Source organism: Bacillus rossius, chromosome 5 (assembly GCF_032445375.1).
Source record: "Bacillus rossius redtenbacheri isolate Brsri chromosome 5, Brsri_v3, whole genome shotgun sequence".
NCBI lineage: Eukaryota > Metazoa > Arthropoda > Insecta > Phasmatodea > Bacillidae > Bacillus > Bacillus rossius.
This window is the reverse complement of record NC_086333.1, coordinates 12,926,533-12,946,259: the sequence shown is the minus strand read 5'-3', so window position 1 is coordinate 12,946,259 and position 19,727 is coordinate 12,926,533. Positions and strand designations below refer to the sequence as shown.

The following is a 19,727-nucleotide window of genomic DNA, read 5'->3' as shown; positions in this document are numbered from 1 at the left end:
AAGTATTAATTGTTTAGTAGGGATGGGCCGGTCGAATCCTCGAATCCTCGAATCCCACCGAATCTCTAGTATTCGAAAGATTCGAAATTTGAGGGAAAAGATTCGGGATTCGAGGAAAAATATTGATGTAAATGTAGTACTTTAAAAACTTACATGCTTACAATTTACTTGGCCTGTTTACGTTTTCCTTGGAACACATCCTATTGAGGTACAGTAGAACCTCGTTAATACGTGATGGTCAGGACCGAGATAATCACGGATTACCGAATTTCACGGACTAGCGATTAAAAGCCCGGAAGGTCTTGTCAAGCTTCTCAGACACCGGCGTGCAGCTGGGTTAAGGCCGTTCACGGTAAGGGCCGGCCATCTTCGAATTAGTGTCTCGGCTTAAAAAAATACAGCACTGCCTAGCCATTAGTTCACGGTCATTTACAACAGCAGAAGAGAGAAAGATAAGATCGTGCTGACCTTGCACCCCCCCCCCCCCCCTCCACCTCGTACAGCCGAATGCCAGCCAGACACGGTGGAAACAAACAAAGGGAGACGGGAAGCAGAAGTCAGGACATCCCCCTCAAGTTTAAAGAGTGACAAATGTGACAGCTGAAAGGGGGGCGACACAAAGGGTCAGTACAAACAGCGTTGCAGTTTGGCAGCCCACGCGATGGCTTGTAGTGTTTGCCGGCGCCGGCCGCGTGACGTTAATTTTAAGCTCTGACAATTTTCACTTCTTTTTTTTTTTCTTCTCTTTTAAATCGTCCCGGATTATCCGATTCCCGAATTAGCACATCACGGATTAACGAGGTTCTACTGTATTGTACTTTTAATTCGTTATTATATAAAAAAAATTATGAAGCATGTGCTGATTTGGGAAACTTACTTTATATTCATGAACATGGATGCATTGTTGCTACATTGGCATTAAATAAGGCATAAATCACATATGTATTCTCAGAATATGCTAAAAAATAAAATTAAGCACATTTAGGATCTAGACTAAATATGAATCTTGTTTTTTTTTTTAATAACTTTACTGAGAAATCTGTTACTTAGTAATACAACAATAATGCCGACTTTCATCACAAGTTACGGTCGCACATGTAGTAATAACAATGAAATAATGAATGACAAAAATTAATACATTATACAATTATTATTTTAATCGCAATTCAATTTTAAATATTCTGATACACATTCTATTTATGAATTTTTATAGGACCAAGTTTGGTTTGTGTAGACTACCAACGTTAAAATATGTATTATCTGAGAATTCCATGATGGCCAACCAATGAATTTGTTAGCCAATCATTTTGAGCAACATAAAAAAATAACTAATATTAATATAAAAAATTTTAATGGGTAAACTAGAGAAAACACCCCGTCACTTTTAACTTCGGGCATATTAATCACTATGCTTTAGTGAGGCTTAATTTTAAAAGACGCACGACAATATTTCTTGTGGCCTAAAACCATTGAAGCCAAGATGGCGCCTTTCAGTTTCCATTAAATATTTCAGGAAAGCGTTTACCTTCATTTGGGACTTTAAACAAATGTCAAGTTGGTAACTACAAAATATTGTTCCGTCGGATGTTGAATTTCGTTTTCCGATTTCCGTGGATACATGAATCACTGTACTCACAGATAATGCCTGAATGCCTTAAATCCACCTAGTCGGATTCTACAGCAATTGATGAAGTGACCAGATTCTTACATGATCCTACAGTTAACCCAGAAATAAACATTCTCGAATACTGGAAAACTCAGTCTGCGTGTTCACCCAGGCTACATAAACTGTCCAAAAAAATATTTGTGTTCACCACCTGCGACAGTGTTCTCTCAATGTTTGTTCAGCACTGCAGGAAACATATGTGACCAAAAATGGAATCGTCTTGATCCAGACCGTGTCAAAATCCTTGTTTTTTTAAATAAAAATTTAAAGGGTTAAATAATTCTGCATAATGTTTAATTTTTTCTCTTAACTTATAAATTATTTTATAATTAACCCTTGAGGACTGGATTCGGGTTCGAGGGGTGGATTCGAGGTACTGTTTGGGATTCGGATTCGAGATTCGGATTCAAGAAAAATGGGATTCGAACCATCACTATTGTTTAGTTAAAATATGTGAGCAGTGCGTGAATGGCACCACTGTGCTTGTTTGCCCGGCCGCGGCGTCAGTCGCCAGCTGGCGCCGGCGAGTAACGTGACTTACTGGGCTAGCATTCGGTTGTAGGGGGAATCTAAAAATAAACCAGCCATTTTGTATGCGTGCGTGTGGCCATGTAGTGGTGTTGACGTTTCTCTCTCCCTCCCACTCCTATACTTGTAAATGTCCATGAACTGGCACAATATCTTCGTGTGTATTTCGACAGGTTATTAAGACACAACTGTGACCCAACATAATTGTTTTTTACGTGAGATTCCTCAGCTTTCAGATGCAACATTTCATGACGAAACTACAGCCATCGTTTATGCTTCGGAAGACGCATTTCAAAGCCTGGTTTTATACATTCTTCGGCTCCCACATGAATTTTACTGTGACTGTAACATGCAAGCTAGTTTTTATAAGAGAAAGTGACAAGAAAGGGTACTTTGCTGCTGCTGCTGCTGCTGCTGCTGCCTTTTTTTTTTCTCCTATTCTGGATGATAAATGGTTTAAAAAAATACAATAGCCAGGAAGGGATACATTTAGGATGGATCATAAACCAATAGGAGCGAGAGGGAGAAATGTTGATGCAAAAAGGCCACTGCTTCACTCCCTCCTACACCCCTACAGTAATTAAGTAGCAAAGTAGGAAGACAAAAAAAGAACTGAGGATTAAACAGAGTGCAGGATTTCTTATGCAACAATAAACTGTGACATGGAACAATAACTTCATTTTTATTCTAAAGTTGACAGATATATGGTACGAGTCATATTCTAGGCTGACGCTTAAGGCGAAGAAGTTGGATGTTTGTAACCCAAATTATAGCTGCTACCCATAAGCAGTGGTGACTTTATTGCAGTTAAATACGGTAATATTACGTGGATGACTGAAAACACTGAGTACTTTTAGCTTGTTAAACTTACAAGAAACAATAATTTTGGATGTTTGTATTCCTCACATCAAACATTTTTAATGAGATAAAATAACTATAACCATGAACAACAATAGATAACATTAAACCACAGACATTATAATAAATTAAAAGGATAGTTAAACAGTTTGTAAATCGATAGTCATGAATAATCTCCCACCATGTGCACAGAATCAGCTTACATGCTACATTGAGTGTGCTAGCTTTATCATAGTCTAGGTTGTTTGCTACATCTAGAGGACAAGTGAACAGGGCTTTGCTAGATTGCAGAGTAATAAGTGGGCTTATGTGGTTACTGGCTGTGTTGTGTGCTACAGAGAGAGCAGTGCAGATGAACAGGGTACATACTAGATTGAAGTGTAATAAGTGGGCTATTGTTGTCACTGGCTGTGTTGGTTGCTACAGGGAGAGCAGGGCAGATAAACGGGTCGCAAGCTGATCAGCAAAATTTGCATATTGGTCATGGATCTCCTAATCGACCTGGATCTGCATTTGCTAGCTGGAATGTTAGCCAGTTGAATGGCTCCCATGCGAACCATGGCCGTCAGGGTCTGTATAATGCTTCTACCAATGGATCCTGGCCGTCCCCACCGATTTGGAACCATTCTGTGGTAAGAATTTGTTATGTGTGTTAGTTACTTAATTGTTTTTACTAATGTAAATATTTTTTTTCTTTACATACCTTATTCCCATTGTGGGTTTTGCATTACGTGTTAAATTTTATGTTTTAAAAATTTAGTGCCATTCTTATGCGAGTTGAATACTATGTGTGAAAAAATAACTATTACCAGAGTGGTGATTATGTGCATGAATAACTAGCCTCTGTTGCTTTAGTAAAATAACTCTACCAGAAAATATAATTTGTTTAGTATAAATATCTTGACAGTTCTTGTGAAGGTCCTTGATCAGTGCAATTATACTATGTTTGCCGTCAACTTGTCAGCGCCGCAAGTGCGGCTGCACTGCACTGACGTGGTTAGGAGTGGAAAATCTATTTATAAACCTGCCAGAGAGAGCGAGAGAGAGCGTATTTATGTGTGTGCATCTGTTAGGCCATGTAGCAGTGTTTATGGTTCTGCTTCTGTCTCGTGGTTGTAAAGGTCCTGTGAACTGTCACTTCTAATAATTGTAAATGTCCTGTGATTGTGCACCTTAAACAATTAACGTGTCTATCTTGACAGATTTTTATTATGCATCTGTGCTTAAACATTATGTTCTTTGCATGAGATTTCCCCCTCTTTCAAAATGACAATACTGGAGCCCTTTGTTTGTTTGTATAAGTGCACCTTATATACTCCTTCAGCCTTGCATAAGTTTGCCGGTAATATACATGCAATATTTTATACAAGGAACTGACAAAGAGTAGCTTACTGCCTCTTCTTTTTCTGCGGCAAAGGGATGGCTGAAAATAAAATAAAATAGACGGAAGGGAACCATGGGTATAAAAATAGCAATCTTTTCTGTCGTTTGTTAGGTTGTGTGGAGATCTTGGATATCGTAAATATGGGGGTGGGGGTGGAAGAGAGAAAGCTGCCACCTCACACCTGATGTACTAAACAGTAGGCCTATGGGAATAGTGTTTTTTGGATGTGAAGCAAATATCGAATTGAATACTAGAAATATTTGCGAAGCAGAATCAAATTGCAATTAAATTTCTTAACAACACTTATAATATAATATACTGAAATGAATGAATAAAAAAAGTAAAATATTAATTGGTAATAGTAAGGTAATGGTAAAAGTCTAAATTTAAAGAATTATCTGTATTTTATTTTTAACAATAACAAGTAAAGAAAGGTAGCAAAATAATAAATTAAATATTTAATTTTAAAATTACTGTGAATAAAGCACTAAATATTTTATCCGGTTACAGTAAAACTGCATGAAAAATTAAACTACATAATATGAGTTATTTTGGCAGCAGCATCAAAAGAGCATTTACATATTACAGTTACATACATATACAAAAAAATTTGTTCTTTACATTAAAACTCCACTTCAGATTTTATTTTCTATATTTTTATTTTTTATGAGGGTTCTTACTAGTGTCTTTCAGATTTTAATAAAATCACACAACATTTAAGATAGAAACGACCATAACCTGTCGAAATTTAAAGTATCCTGTCAAAACCTTATAAAGTACGTAATTTAATCAACAGGCTCCAACAGAAACATTGCAGAACAATATAGTGAACACAAATGTTTTGTTTATTAGGTATTAAAAAATAATTATCTGAAGGTGTGTTACTATAGTTAAACATTTCAAATGTCATTTTAAATTAACCTTCAAAAACACCAGAGATTCAACATGTAGAAGAAGAAGAAGACATTCCCTTCTACTGGTAACACTCCCACCTGCCACTGAAAGTAGTCGCTCAGAATTTATTTGAGTTGCAAGAAAATGCTAAATATATTGCAGCAATAGACAAGTTTGGATATTTTTTACTTGATTTTTGTAGTCATTTTCTAGCCGAACTACTCCTTCTGTAATGGTCAACAATACCTCTAGCCTTGCTCAATAGATTTTCCACACCAGAACAATCCTTTTTACTGTCTTCAGTGGTGTTATGGAGGGTATGGGCAAAGCAATATCATGAAAGTTCATTAAACAGCAAAGAAAAAGCCAGCTTGAAATTAACTGCATTGTCTGTAATGGAATATATGGGAACTGTAGATGTTTCAGTACATATTCCCCACTCTGACAAAATAGAGACTGGATGCACACACGCCCCTTCCATCTTATTATTTTAACTTTAGCTGGTGATACTTATTTTGACAGCTGTCTCAATCATCTTTCTCCCAGGGGAAAATCAAAACTACTAATGATTGCTTATTAATACAAAATGACATACATTTAGTCAATAATTGTTTGAAACAAAAAAAATTATAATATCCTTTACTATAGAGCATCCCACTCCTAGATTGCAGTGTGGAAGTAAATGGGCGCATTCTCTCTCTCTCTCTCTCTCTAACACACGCCGATTGCCGTTAGCACTGTCCTTGTTTCTTCGTGCGTTGTTGCCAAATATCAAACGAAATTAAAATTTTAATTTTTGGACCAAGCTTTTTTACATATTGTATAGCATCGAAATACGCATCAGGCAATGCTTATTTTGAATACTTAACAATATTTTAAGTGTGCGAAAATATTAAAAAACATAACTTTTTCGTTGCGAACTGTTTTGAAGTATTCCGATATTTTTCACATCAAAAAACAAAAACCTACATGTTTATTTCATTCAGATTTTTTTTTATTAATAAATTAATGCCTTAGGACGCCACCGAACAAATGTTAAGACAAAAACTGTACAGGTTTCACTTAAATAATTTTTTAAATATATTGAAATGCATTTTCTCACAAACTGACACATCAAAAAGTTGACCAGCAGGAAAAATTTTTTCTATTAAAGATAGATGGGGGACGAAAGCGTGAAAAATGTTCACAATGAATTGAATTAGTTTTTAAAAGCAGCTCCATCTCAATTGCTTCTACAGTATTCCGTGGAAATAGCTGGTTAAAGATGTGCCTTATCAGTACAAGAGCGCGCGCTGCCGTCATAAGAGGAAACAGGGTCATGTGTTCAGATAAGTGGGGTTCTGTCCTACCAGCAATTTCAAATACATGGCTTCCTTAGTCAACAAAAATATTTTAATCGATTCTTGAACATAATATGTAAAATGTATGAAATAAATACGAAGGAATTTAATAGTGATCATAGTAAAAAATTTTGAATTATTTTTCTATCCATCTCAACACCAAGCATCTTATCAAACATTGTTTTAGACAAAGTTTTGGAAAATAATTATGATATTTACAAACAATTTAAACAATTTCGATAAGGTGTCTACTAAGGCAGTTACGTTTTTTTTGTCCGGTGAAAATTTTTTTCGAACCCATGCAGTTATGGCTGGTCGTATCAAAAATTTATTTAGAAAACATTTTTCGGCATTAGGTACTCCGAGTTATAATATGTTAAAACGGATTCGATATTATTCATATTATGGGAGTTGTTGCGATTTTTCTGTTTTTCAAAAAATCTTCCCCATTTCGAACCAATTTTTCGGATTTTTCCCATAACTTACTCGACCGAGAATTTCCATTACCGTATTTTATTTATCATTTTGGACATGACTTGTCCAAAAATACGGCATTTATCGGGCCCATGAAAATGTGATATATATATATGGGAATTTTAGAACATAAAAGAAAACTATAAGAAATTTTCGTCTACAATAGGTAGTTTTTATTTGAAATTTACATAAAAGTGGCATTATTACATTTATATGTGTATTAGTATAAAATATTATAAATTACGATATGATTTCTTAAAATGCTTCTTGTTCGATCCGAATGACAAAGACACGCATCTCCTGAAATTCGTAATGTGTTAGAGATTTGGCAACAGCGCGCGCCATAAGCCGTGTACTGCAATCTAAGAGTGGGACGGGCTATACAAAATATCACCCAGCAGTGATTTTTGACTATAAATTAGTAAACTGCTTAATTTTAAAAAAAAAAAAAAAAACCTTTTTTATAAAAGCTCTTGGTCTTACATTAGAGTATGATTTGTATTTTCATAAGCATGTTGATTACTTATACCACACTTCTCGAAAACACTTGCCATTATCAAATATATCACTTTTCATGCAACCTAATCTGATTCTATTCTTTCCCTGTATTCATCTTTAATTGCTCGTAAACGTAAATAATGTTCAGTTATTTTGAATTACAACAAGATTTTTTATATTATTAAAATATAAAGTATACAAAACAAATTAATCATCTAACTACTCTAAAGAATTTTCCTCAACCCTCCTTAACCTCACTTGCTGACCGTAGAAATTACTATATTCCCTCTTTGTTCAAAATATCTATACTAAAATTAAATGTACTTGCTTCCTCGATAATACTGGTCTCAGAGTTCCACATTTCTATAGTCGAATCCTTTCAACTTTGTGTAGTCGTTATAACAACAATGACCTAATCTGCTAATCTATAGACTTATTTCCAACTGCAACAAAATTAAACATGTAATTTATTTATTAAGTAGTTCAGGATCTGTTTATTCACAAATTTTTATGCCTAATTATATATATTATTACTAGTATTCCAAGAGTTTTTTGTTCATTAATTGTTCATGTCATTATATACAGTTATTTCCTAATTCTTGTCATATTGATTGTTTCACGGTTTTTTATTTTTTACTAAGTATGATGTATTGTATCCTTATTTCTGTTTTTTGTGCCTGACCGCGACCATTAGGTATTACGACCCTATCTCCATCCAAGAAGGAGGGAAGTGGTCACACGTCCCCACAACCAATCACATACAGGCTTATGACACAAATTCCAAAATTAGCAAGTTACAAGACATGAACATACTCTGCATTCATATAACTAGAGACTTCACCATCTATGTCTCTTTCCAATTTTGATGATACATTTGTCCTTGAGTTCCCATGCTCGGCAGGGAACTACTGTTTCTGTCTCTCTATTGCACTTCAAGGCACACCTGCTCTCTTTCTCTCTAACATATAATCAGCCATTATTTACATTTAAACAGAAAACCTAACCAGGTAATCAGAATGATCAAAAAAACATAATAAAATTATTTATATCAATGTTCTACATGTTGAGAGGGTGAGGGCTTGCAATGTTACATCACCCCCTCCCCCCTCAATTTTTCAAATAAATTTACCGAAACATTCTTTTGAGAAATTAAAAAATAATAAAACTTGAAGACTCATAACTATACCGTTCAAAATGACCAAATGCCAAAAAACAGGACTTTACTGCACACATTACTATTACAAATTTTTGGCTCCTCTTTGGTTGTCTAAGAAAAACATTTTAAACTCATAAACAACTTCAACAACATCAACAACTGCAAGAAGAAGGGATCCAAACATCCTTGCAAAAACAAAACCGCAACATCAAAAAACACATTTAAAATGATCCTCCTTGCCTCTGGCTTGCCTCACCACATATTGGCAACAGACTCTTTGCTCCCTCAGCAGAACACAACTCTAATCTTGGCATACATTTAAACTCTGCATTCACAAAAAACCAACAACTAACCCTTTCTGCATGTTTCGATACTCATCACAACTACTGTCAAATTACAAACTACCAAGATTTAAATTTCTCGTACCAACTTCCAAGATATGTCTCTGTACTCAAAATTTAATTTAAATGCCCTCTGAAAACACACAAAAGCATTGCCAGAAACTTCTCTGATAAAAAACACTGATAGGTACTTGTTTACTCCTATTATTCTGTCATATTTCCTCCCTACTGTAAACAACAACACAATGAAAACTTAATTACTTTCAAAAGCTTTTCAAAAAATGAGGGTTGGAACCGACCAAGGAGGTAGGATTCAACTTTCCTTGCAGAAAAAAAAACTAACTTAACACATTTAAAGTTAACCTCCTTGTTGCCCAACTGCCTCACAAAAATGATGACAACAACAAAAACAACAACTCGTGTCATTGCAAAACTTCCAAGGACTCGTCACTTCCTCATAACTTTGGTAAACACAACACAAATACTCTTTTGTAGTATCAAGAAAACAACATATTGCGTGTACATCATAGATGACATATGCAACTCAGCTCTTAAGTACAGAAAAACATGTTATTAGTAACATAAATATGTTTCCATTGCTACTTCATTTTCATAAATAGCTCCAATAAATTCAGATTCTTTGCTAATCATACTAGGCTTTTCCTGTGAGCAGAAACCAAATATCTCTTAGTCCTCACAAAAAACCAAACTTCTTTTAATTACTCACATTTTAAATTTAACCCTTGACATCTCTTCAAACTTCTTTAAGAAACCTATATTTAACTTCAATTGTGCGTTGACTCCTAAAAATTGTATTTCTCATCAGTCATCAACCAAACAAAATATTTTTTCAACCTTTTTGATGAAACTTGAACTGCAAAACAAGAAAAAAATTTAACTTCATATGGTAGTCCTTAGTGTCATTGAGTTTTTAAAAAACAAAAATATTTACCATCAATCATCTTTCAGTATCACTTTGAACAAAATACATCAACACCATGTTCCCTTAACATGTAAACAACTTGACCTACCTCCAACCCAGGCTTAAAATTTATTTTGTTCATCTAAAACCATTCAGTTAAAAAATTATTCACGTATACATTGACATCGTCCGGGACTACGCCCATCTGAACCCGATACCTCCCCTTATGGCATTTTGAACGCCCCGCCAGTGACATGCGCGTGTGCGTGTGTGCCGCTAACGTCTGCCAGAGGGCACAGTCAAGCCAATAACATATAATAATCAATAGTGTGAAGTTTGTTTTGTTGAGGTATTTAAGAATCAGTATTGTAAACCTTTTTTCTTTCAAGTCGAAAAGAGCTTTTCGACTACAACGGACCTGGACTGCCGAAGGCTATATTGTAGTTTAGTATTTGAATTTTCATTGTTACGGAAATTATAAAAATTGGTTTAGGTTTGATTAATTGTAATGTAATTTTTAAGAGAATATTCTTTTTTTAAATTGGCGTATATCAGTGGCATGACCTGCATACCTGTACTTGAGTTTTTGCGTGATCATACTGACAACCCACCTCTGCAGCCATGTCTCGCCTCAGTCGCCTCGCATCGTCACCCGAGGTAGGATACTTCCAGCACTCCGAGGACTTCATCTTTGGTAATATATGAGCTAAGTAATTCTGTCTGCTGTGATTTATCTCAATTATTTACATTTATCCTCGGAGCCTACCTTGCAGACCCAACTACATAATTAATTTGTATTTAAATCCACTCACCGAAACTTATCATCACCACGAATATTCTGTCCAACCACGAGGTGATTCGAACCTCCGTAAACCGTTGTGCCGCAAAGTTTTTCACAGTTTAATTTCATATGGTAAACATTTTACGAGGAATGTGTGTCGAGCAGTGTATAAAACTCTCAGATTTTCCAACTACATTATGTTCGCCTCATCACCTGACCACGTGTGTTGAGGGTGCATGCCGGAAGAGCCCACTGCATTGCTGATCAAAGCGTGCCAGAGACTGAGAGCAGGCTGGGTCCAGGGGATTTGTGCAGTTTTAAGGAGGTTACTGGTCATGCGTCACATGGGTGACGTCACAGCCCCTCATTGAGTCTCTTCTGGCTCCTTTCCCTATGCACAGTGGTGCCCATTAATTCTAACATCTATCTGATAACAAAACCCCTAGCCACTTAAACATCTTAAACATCTATACTACCTCTGCTTCAAAATAATAAGTACCTTAAAAGCAAACAATTAACAAAGTGGTTAATTCAAAGTAATAAAAAAAATTATTAAAGTCAAAAAACAATAATGGCAACATGAAAAAAAATTAATATTACTGGTAAGTATTTCACAGTATGAGTCATTGGGTTGCAGACAAGGCATTGGTTTACGCTTAAAATAACTTATCGGACCCCCTTCTCCCCCCCCCCCCCCCCCAACCAATTAACAAATGAACTACTTCCTCCCAAAAAGTAAACAAATCACAAAATCTTAAAATTCTCTGTAAATAGTTTCTTAAAAAGTGGTTATCCTAATATTATATATTTACATACTTACGCAATAATTCAGCTTCAAACACCAATAATAAAAAAAATTCATAGCACTAAAAAAATCCACAGATAATTCAGAGTGAACAATGAAATTAATAAAATGTGAAAAAATTGTGAACTGCAAAAAATTAACTCTTCATTATTCCACAGTGTGAGTTAACTGGGTGGCAACGAATAAATATTGGGGTGATAATACGCAATCACTTCTCTAAACCTTTCCATCATTCAACGTATGAAATTCCTCCCCACAACAAAAGTATAAACAAACAAACTAAAATGTTTATTTGTTGTAAATTTATAAAGTGCTCTATTGGAATTTTACATGCAACTTATTCAACTAACACCATGAACATAATGAAATCAAATGTAAGATGATATGCGGGGTAGACGCACAAAGACATCCGAAAGTAGGGATAGTTTATTCATCATCATCATAGTTTACTCAAAAGTAATAAAATTTTAAATGTGTTCATCCAGAACTTATAACATAAACATTGTACTGGTACATGTTTGTTTTGCAGTGATATGCATTTTCAGTATGGCCACGTCCATTTATGATAGCTATGTTTACGTTGGCATAAGCTTAATTAGAAATTTTGTGCATGATTTTAATATACCAAAAATAGTTCTTTTGAATTTGTGATTGTCATAACTCTTTATGGTTTATGACATTTTTTATGTTTCCATTGTTGAAATTAATTTTTATGACATCGCCACATCAGTATTGTTAAGGATAAGGTTAATTGAATGGTGACTTAAGTAAGAATCTTTTAAAATGGCCTGAGTTCATTTTGGATGATAAAATGATACTGTGCTGTATCCAGCATTTTTTGTTGATTTAGCTAGGCATCTCAGTATGTGGAACGTATATTTAACAGCCTAGAAGCATAAAGTGTTAATATTCAGGTTGATATCTGACGATATCAAACGTAGGAATGAAAAACTTTAAAATAGTGGCCGATACCTGAAGTAAGCCTGAGAAGCCACATATGCTTTATGATGCCACTGCATTTACTTAAAAACTATAAGTCTGACAGACATAATCTATTGATTATAATGTTCTATGTATAATCTGTCACTTCCCATTTTTCACTTGTCACTTGTCACCTGTTTCTCTGTATGTATTTATCGTGCCCACTGCAGCCTCTGGCTGTTGGTGGGCATGCTACAAATGTAAAAATAATAATAAAAAAACAACCCTGCTAGAAGACAATGTCACAACTGCACCCCTACCATTAATAAACAAAATACCTGAAATCACTATGACTATGGATACTATATAAAACATTATTATAAAAATAACATATAACCTTACACCTGCATTAGCAACAAAATACCATTCTAGTACAATTTAGTTATTTTATTGGGTTTAGTGGTTATGCAACCTAAACAGATGAACTTGCCCTTTTTTATGTGAATTTGTTTGTTAAGTAATGGTTTTAATTGTATATATGACATTAAAAATCCATAACATTTTTAATATTGACTAGTACTTATATCATCCTTACATCACTACATTTATCATGCTCAAGGAAATTATTGTATGTACCCTATTTTGAACACAAGGCTTATATAAAACATTTTAAAACTATTTATTTTAGTGATACCTGTTGTATTTTATACGTTACTATTGATAATAATGGAAAATGTTAGCAACCAAGAAAATATCATTGACTGTAAATACTCTGGGTGTTTAATTAATGCTGTTATATACTCTTCTATTGCCATGTGTTTGGTGAGGGGGAAGTGAAAAAGTAAGGTGGCCAGCATGTATTTTATAAATAATTTCATTATTTTCTTTTATTGTGTGTATATATATATATATATATATATATATATATATATATATATATATATATTTAATTTGTGTTATAACTTTTGTTGTCTTCCTTCATTTAAACTGGGATTAATTGATTAGGGTTTTGAACTATGTCACAAGTTGCAGCTTTGCAGTGTGATAATGTACGGAATGTAGTGAGAGTGGTTGCAGGCGGGTGTGGGTATAGAGAGTGTGTCTGGCAGGCCTTCAAGCAGCAGCATTACCAACCCCAGCAGCTGTACACCCCGCGGCCCGGCAGGCCGGCCGAGATCGACTACCAGGCCATGTGGAGTCAGCTCAAGGTAACTCCTCCCTCTGCATGCTTTATATGGCTCCCATTGGTCACAACAGTAGCCAATGAAATACAAGGTCACTGTGTTGTTAACGTCATGAAACATGCGCCCCAATGGCCTGCAAGAAGTAGATTCTATGTCTGATTTCATTGTGTGGTGCCTCACAATATAAAGCAGAATGGAAACCATACAGAATTAAACTCTAAAAATATTTACTTACTTGGTAAATCTTTATGCTGAAAAGCAAAATTTTGTTTTACTTTTGGGTACATTTTCACATTTCTAGTGTTCCCTTAACTGATTTTTCGTTTATTTTTTTTATTATCAATAATAGCGGAATTATTTTCTGTCCTTTGTCAATATATCTATTACTTGTAGGGTTGGGCGACCGAATCCAATATCCGCCGAATCCTAGGGATTCGAAGCTTCGGCAGGTCTGATATAGGATTCGTCAAAGGATTCAGTGTTTTTTTTATTTATTATGCATAAACTGCTTGTATGGGTTATTTATAGAAAAAATCCTAACCGCTAATCTGTACTAAAACTGAAATTTCTCAAGAAAAAATTTTTTTCTTTATATACACAAGAAACAGTAAAAGCACAACATATTTCAGGTAAGGAAGGCATCAATTGTTATAAACAAGAATGTACCCAGCCTAAGCTGTGTTGATATTATGTTTTGCCTACAGTTTACGAATTTATTAATAAATCTGCCACTTTTCAAAATACAAGCAGTGATACAAAAGTATTATTGATTTTTACTGTTTGCGCCGTAACCTATTCAAGCACCAAACTTCCACTCACGACTCGCGACCGCGGCTCATCGTCAGCTGCATTATCTTCGAACTCATCAAATACTGTTCCGTTTTATTTAAGCATATGAGAATTTGTTTTTGTAATGTTTTAATCAAGAATATAAATGACAAACAAACGTAAAAGTTTTCAACAGAAACAAAGTTTAAACAACACGTAATTCACACACGAAGTATTGGCGACACTGGGCACGGAACAATGGCGTCTCGTCTCATTTGTTTATTAATTTTTTATCGGTATTTATTTCATTTGTGCGAGTTTTTCTACTGAACTGAATATTTCCTTGTAACATGTGGTTTATCTTTCGTTGTGAATGGTGATTTAAAGTCATTTACGTGACGTAAATCACAATCAGAGATGTCGGACGTATGGGAACATTTTGTTCTGGACAAATCCGACACCACCAAAACTGCATGTCTGTTTTGTGGTGCAAAAATATCCCGCGGAAAGTCACATACAACAAGTGCGTTACGTAAACATCTTAAACTCCACTCGGCCCAAATCGGGAAGCCTAAGATGCACATAAAGTTCTGCCATTCCCGATTACACCTGAACAATTCACCTTCGGCAAACTTCGGAGTTTTGTTTTTGTAAATTCAAAATAAAAACACAGGCATTGTTTATTAATATTTGGAGTGTAAAAATGGCACGTGAACTTAGTGTGAACACATGAACTTAGATAAAAGGAAAGACCATAAACAAGGCAATGGTATTTATTTGTACGCCGCCATATTTTTTGTTTTGCCGTGTGTCCGTGAATGTTTATTTTGGACAACTCATGATAACTAATGGTCAATTAGGTGGACGGTTGATTTGGTTAGGATAGCTACATTAAAGATACTGTGAAATCATGTAAAGGGTTTCCTAGCGCTGGATAGCTACATATTAAAAAGGTATTTGCTAAGCAACCATAAAATGATTTTACAGTATTTTTAATGTAGCTGTACTTACCTAATATAACCAACAATCCACAATGTTTTAAAGTATTTATATTGTAGCTAACGAAAATATAAAACTTTTATAACAAATACATTCTGCCTAATTTCATAACTAAACTACTTTCAAACACAGAAAATGTATCATAATAAAATTCATTAAACATATGACTGAAAATAGCACATTGAATAACGGCCAATATTAATAAGCAATGCCCATGTTTTTATTTTGAATTTACAGAAACAAAACTCAGAAGCTTGCAGAAGGAGAATTGTTCGGGTGTAATCGAGAATGGCAGATCTTTATGTGCATCTTAGGCTTCTCGCCCAAATCGCTGTTGATAAACGGGAGAATAGTGAATCTTCCGGTTCAGGAGAAATTGCAGGGCCTAGTAGAATCTTATCTGAACCTCAAAACAATGAACCATCACTCACACAACCCACACTAGCACAATTCATGACAAAAAAAATGTAAGTTTTCAAGCAAAGATGGCAAAGGAAAACACATAGGTAGGCTTATTGCAGAAATGATATGTGTAGACAATCAGCCACTGTCTGTTGTAGAAAACAAAGGCTTCAGAAAGCTTATTGCATTTCTGGAACCTCGTTATTCAATGGTTTCGAGAAAATTTCTGGCAAATACACTTATACTAGAAATGTACCAAACTACATGTGAGAAAGTCAAGGGACTTTTAGTGCAAGCAGAATACATCTCACTCACATTAGATATGTGGACATTATCTGTTAAAAGGTTCGGGTTTGGTTTCGAGATTCAGCAATTCCAGTCGAGGATTTGAGTTAGGATTCGGATTCGAGGAAATCAGGATTCGCCCCATCCCTAATTACTTGCTTCCTAGTATCTAAAATAAACTTAACCTCACTTTGTGCAGTAGACAAATATATGTTGTATTGTTTTGCACTTCAACTGTAGGAAAGGAAATAAATGGGCCTACGCTGTTTTTAGCACATTCTATACTGCATTATGAACACATTTGTCTTGGGAAGACTTGCCGACGGCTATAATTAGAGTTGGTCGTGTTAATTTTTTCGTGGTATTATGACCTATGCTATTAACTCTGTCATTATGGAATGGTGTTTGCAAGTGTTTTAAAGTTTACATTTTTAAAGTCTGCAGGAAAGAAAATAACCTATTAATGGGGAAAATATAAAACAGTATTCTATAGATGTGTTTCAAATGTTATAAGAACTTGAATCATTTAAAACAATACAGCCTGAAAAAGATGGGGGGGGGGGACCTTCTTTAGGATATTGTTGATGTTTTTTTTAAAAGGAGTAATGAGTAAGCACATGTTCAATTAAACTCAAATATCTCATATAATTTCTGATTGAACAGACTATCCTCCTGAAATTTGAAATTCTACATTTTAATTATTTCACTGAAATGTTAATTTTTTCATTACTTGTGCATTCCATTACAACTCATACCCACAATTTATTTTGTTAGCAACACAGTAAATATAAATTTATTATATCTTTACACAATAAAGAAAATTTATCCACCCATCAAGAAAATCAATAAGATTATAATTTCTTGAAACACTATAGGGCAAGTATTATTTATCATCAAAAGAAATTGTTTTCTATTTCTTATTTTCAGACCAAATTCACTTGGAACTGTATTTTGATTACAAAGGTGGAACTGTAGTTGGTACGGCAGCAGCTAGTGCACTCGTTAGTAGTCTTTCATCGCTGGAGGAAGATGAGTTTAGTTTAGATTTAACCATCAAAACAATAACTGCTGAAATATGTCACACACTAAACTCAAGAAAGAATAATAGTACATGAAGAAATTAATCATATGTGAATTAAATGTTAAAAGATTGTATGGTAACAACAAAGCTGTCTTCTGCAATGAATTAATAAATTAAATGTAATAAATTTATGTTTTGTTAAAATATTGTTTTTAATTGTGTGTATATTATATTAGGCCTATGTGAATAGCAGTTGTTTAGTTGGAATCAAATACAAATACGAATATCGAATTTGAATAGTAAGAAAATTAATTAGAATCCCACAAAAATAATTATTTCATTTCATGTAACAACTTCTGGAAAATTAGACAAATAATATTAAAGTGAAAGATTGGTTAAGTCAGTTACAATAATTGTATGAAAAATGTTTTATGAAATATTTAAATTATAAAAAATTATTTATTTACTTTTTAAAATTATGCAGCTAACCTAACTTAACTTAACCAACCAACCAACCAACCAACCTGCCATTTCAGTTCCTATTCGCCATATTTTCCACAACTTGCTGCTCTACATATTGATCCAGAAAATTTTTGTGAACCGCAAAATACAGTAAAATCCATTGCAATATGTTTTACGAAAAACGTGAATGCTGCATGCCCAAATTAGTGATTGAATTAGCTAATATTTACATATTTAAACCCTTGTTTATTAACAAGTTTTCGTTGTTAACGGCAGTCAGGTAAATTGTAATTTAGCTCAACAATATTATAAACACAATTTTTGATAATTTCGTCTGAAATCTTAAACCATTATTTACTTTATTTATATATTTTCATATCTCAACATTTGTTTTGCCATAGACGTATGCAGAAAGTAAGCTTCTATACTGTATCTAGATTGATTGTGACTATTGATTTATACTCCGTTGAAATGTGACGATTACTTCTTTTTATGCTCATCTCATTTTTTGATGGTGTAGGCCATGGATTTTTACTTTTTATTTTGTTTTTTCCCACTACTGATGCGTGTGATGAAAAGAATACAAAAAATATTTTATTTTCAAGTTTGAAATGACAAATATGCAGTGTTTTGAATTGTTTAGGCAATTTTTTTCTGTTACTGTGTAGCGAGAGAAAGTAGTGAAAAAAAACTTTGGATTCTTGTTGCATGTTTAAAACGTTGCTTGTTGTTCATGTTTTTGATTATGAAGACTCATTAAACATCAAAAATTGCTTAAAAATTGGTATGTGACATACTCATGAGGTATGCTATGTCAAGTATTTGTAAGCAAACGAATATTCATTATTTCTAAATGTTAGAATTTAAGGTCAAATGGAATAAATTAAATTTTATTATCCTTATTTGTGTTCCAAAATTCAAATATTTGCACAGACCTAGTGTATTATGTTGAGTTTATTAAGTCATATGTTAAAAGGTCATTTTTTATCCTTATCACTTCTGGAATCAGTGCCATGCTAAAATAATTCAAGTGCCAATTCTCTTCCTTTATTAAACTTTCAGCTGACGCAAGTCAAAAAAAGGTTTACGGAGAATAAACAGAATGTACAAATTTTAGTTTAAATTACGTTCAGTTTTTATCTAGCTTCTTGACAAGTGACCTAAAATTCACTAACCTAAATAAATTATTGTTTTCCTGCGAAGCTTGCTGCTGTGATAAAGTAGTCTAACTGTTTTAGATACAAAACTAGCACTCTATGAGTAGAAAGATGTACAAAATAACCAAGTGTTAATTTAAAACACAGTTTAAACCTTTTTGCAGGGAAAATTCCTTGCAATCTCCCTATGGAGTGTTGATGTGCTTCTGACAGTATGTAAATAAATAAATACATAAATAAATCAATAAAATTTACCACAGCATAGGTACAGGGTTATATATATATATATATATATATATATATATATATATATATATATATATATATATATATATATGTGTGTGTGTGTGTGTGTGTGTGTGTGTACGTTAATCCTATTTTCTCTTTCTGTAATGAAAAGCTTTCATCTTAGATGCTACACATTTTTTATTCTTAAAACATTAATTTAGACACCAATTTACGATTAAATTTTATCTGTGTGTTGCATACGCTCTTATGACATGGGTCTAAAAATATTTTGGACAAGTAAAGATTATGCATGTCAAATATGTCCCATACAAGATATTACTACTTTTGTCACCCAGACGTTAAATCACATCATTTAAATAGTTAAATTATTATTCACTAACTGCTATAATGTGGTATTTGCTGCTTGTATAGTGAGACAGTAAGATAAGAAGATAATTGTAAGAAAATAACAGCCAATATTTGCTGTATCGCTGTAAAACAAGCATGCAATAGGGCCGGGGTGAGGGACCACTCTTGATGATGTCATGCGCTTGAAAGCAGGCCTGGAGTCCAGAGGGAGTTGTGATACCCCACACCTCCCCCATCTACACCCCTCTTCTGTGTATGCTATAGGGAAGTCCTGGAAGTGGTTA

The 19,727-nt window shown here is 34.1% G+C and overlaps 1 protein-coding gene across 3 annotated transcripts in view; it reads left to right on the top strand.

Annotated features, from left to right (window-relative positions):
* The window catches only part of LOC134531598 (5'-3' exoribonuclease 1), a 373,786-nt gene that overhangs the window by 292,009 nt on the left and 62,050 nt on the right, over positions 1-19,727 (top strand). For all 3 annotated transcript variants that reach the window (XM_063367328.1, XM_063367329.1, XM_063367330.1), the window contains exons 25-26: positions 3,479-3,684; positions 13,678-13,776. In XM_063367328.1, coding sequence (XP_063223398.1) covers positions 3,479-3,684; positions 13,678-13,776 — 305 coding nt within the window. The remainder of the gene's footprint in view (positions 1-3,478; positions 3,685-13,677; positions 13,777-19,727) is intronic.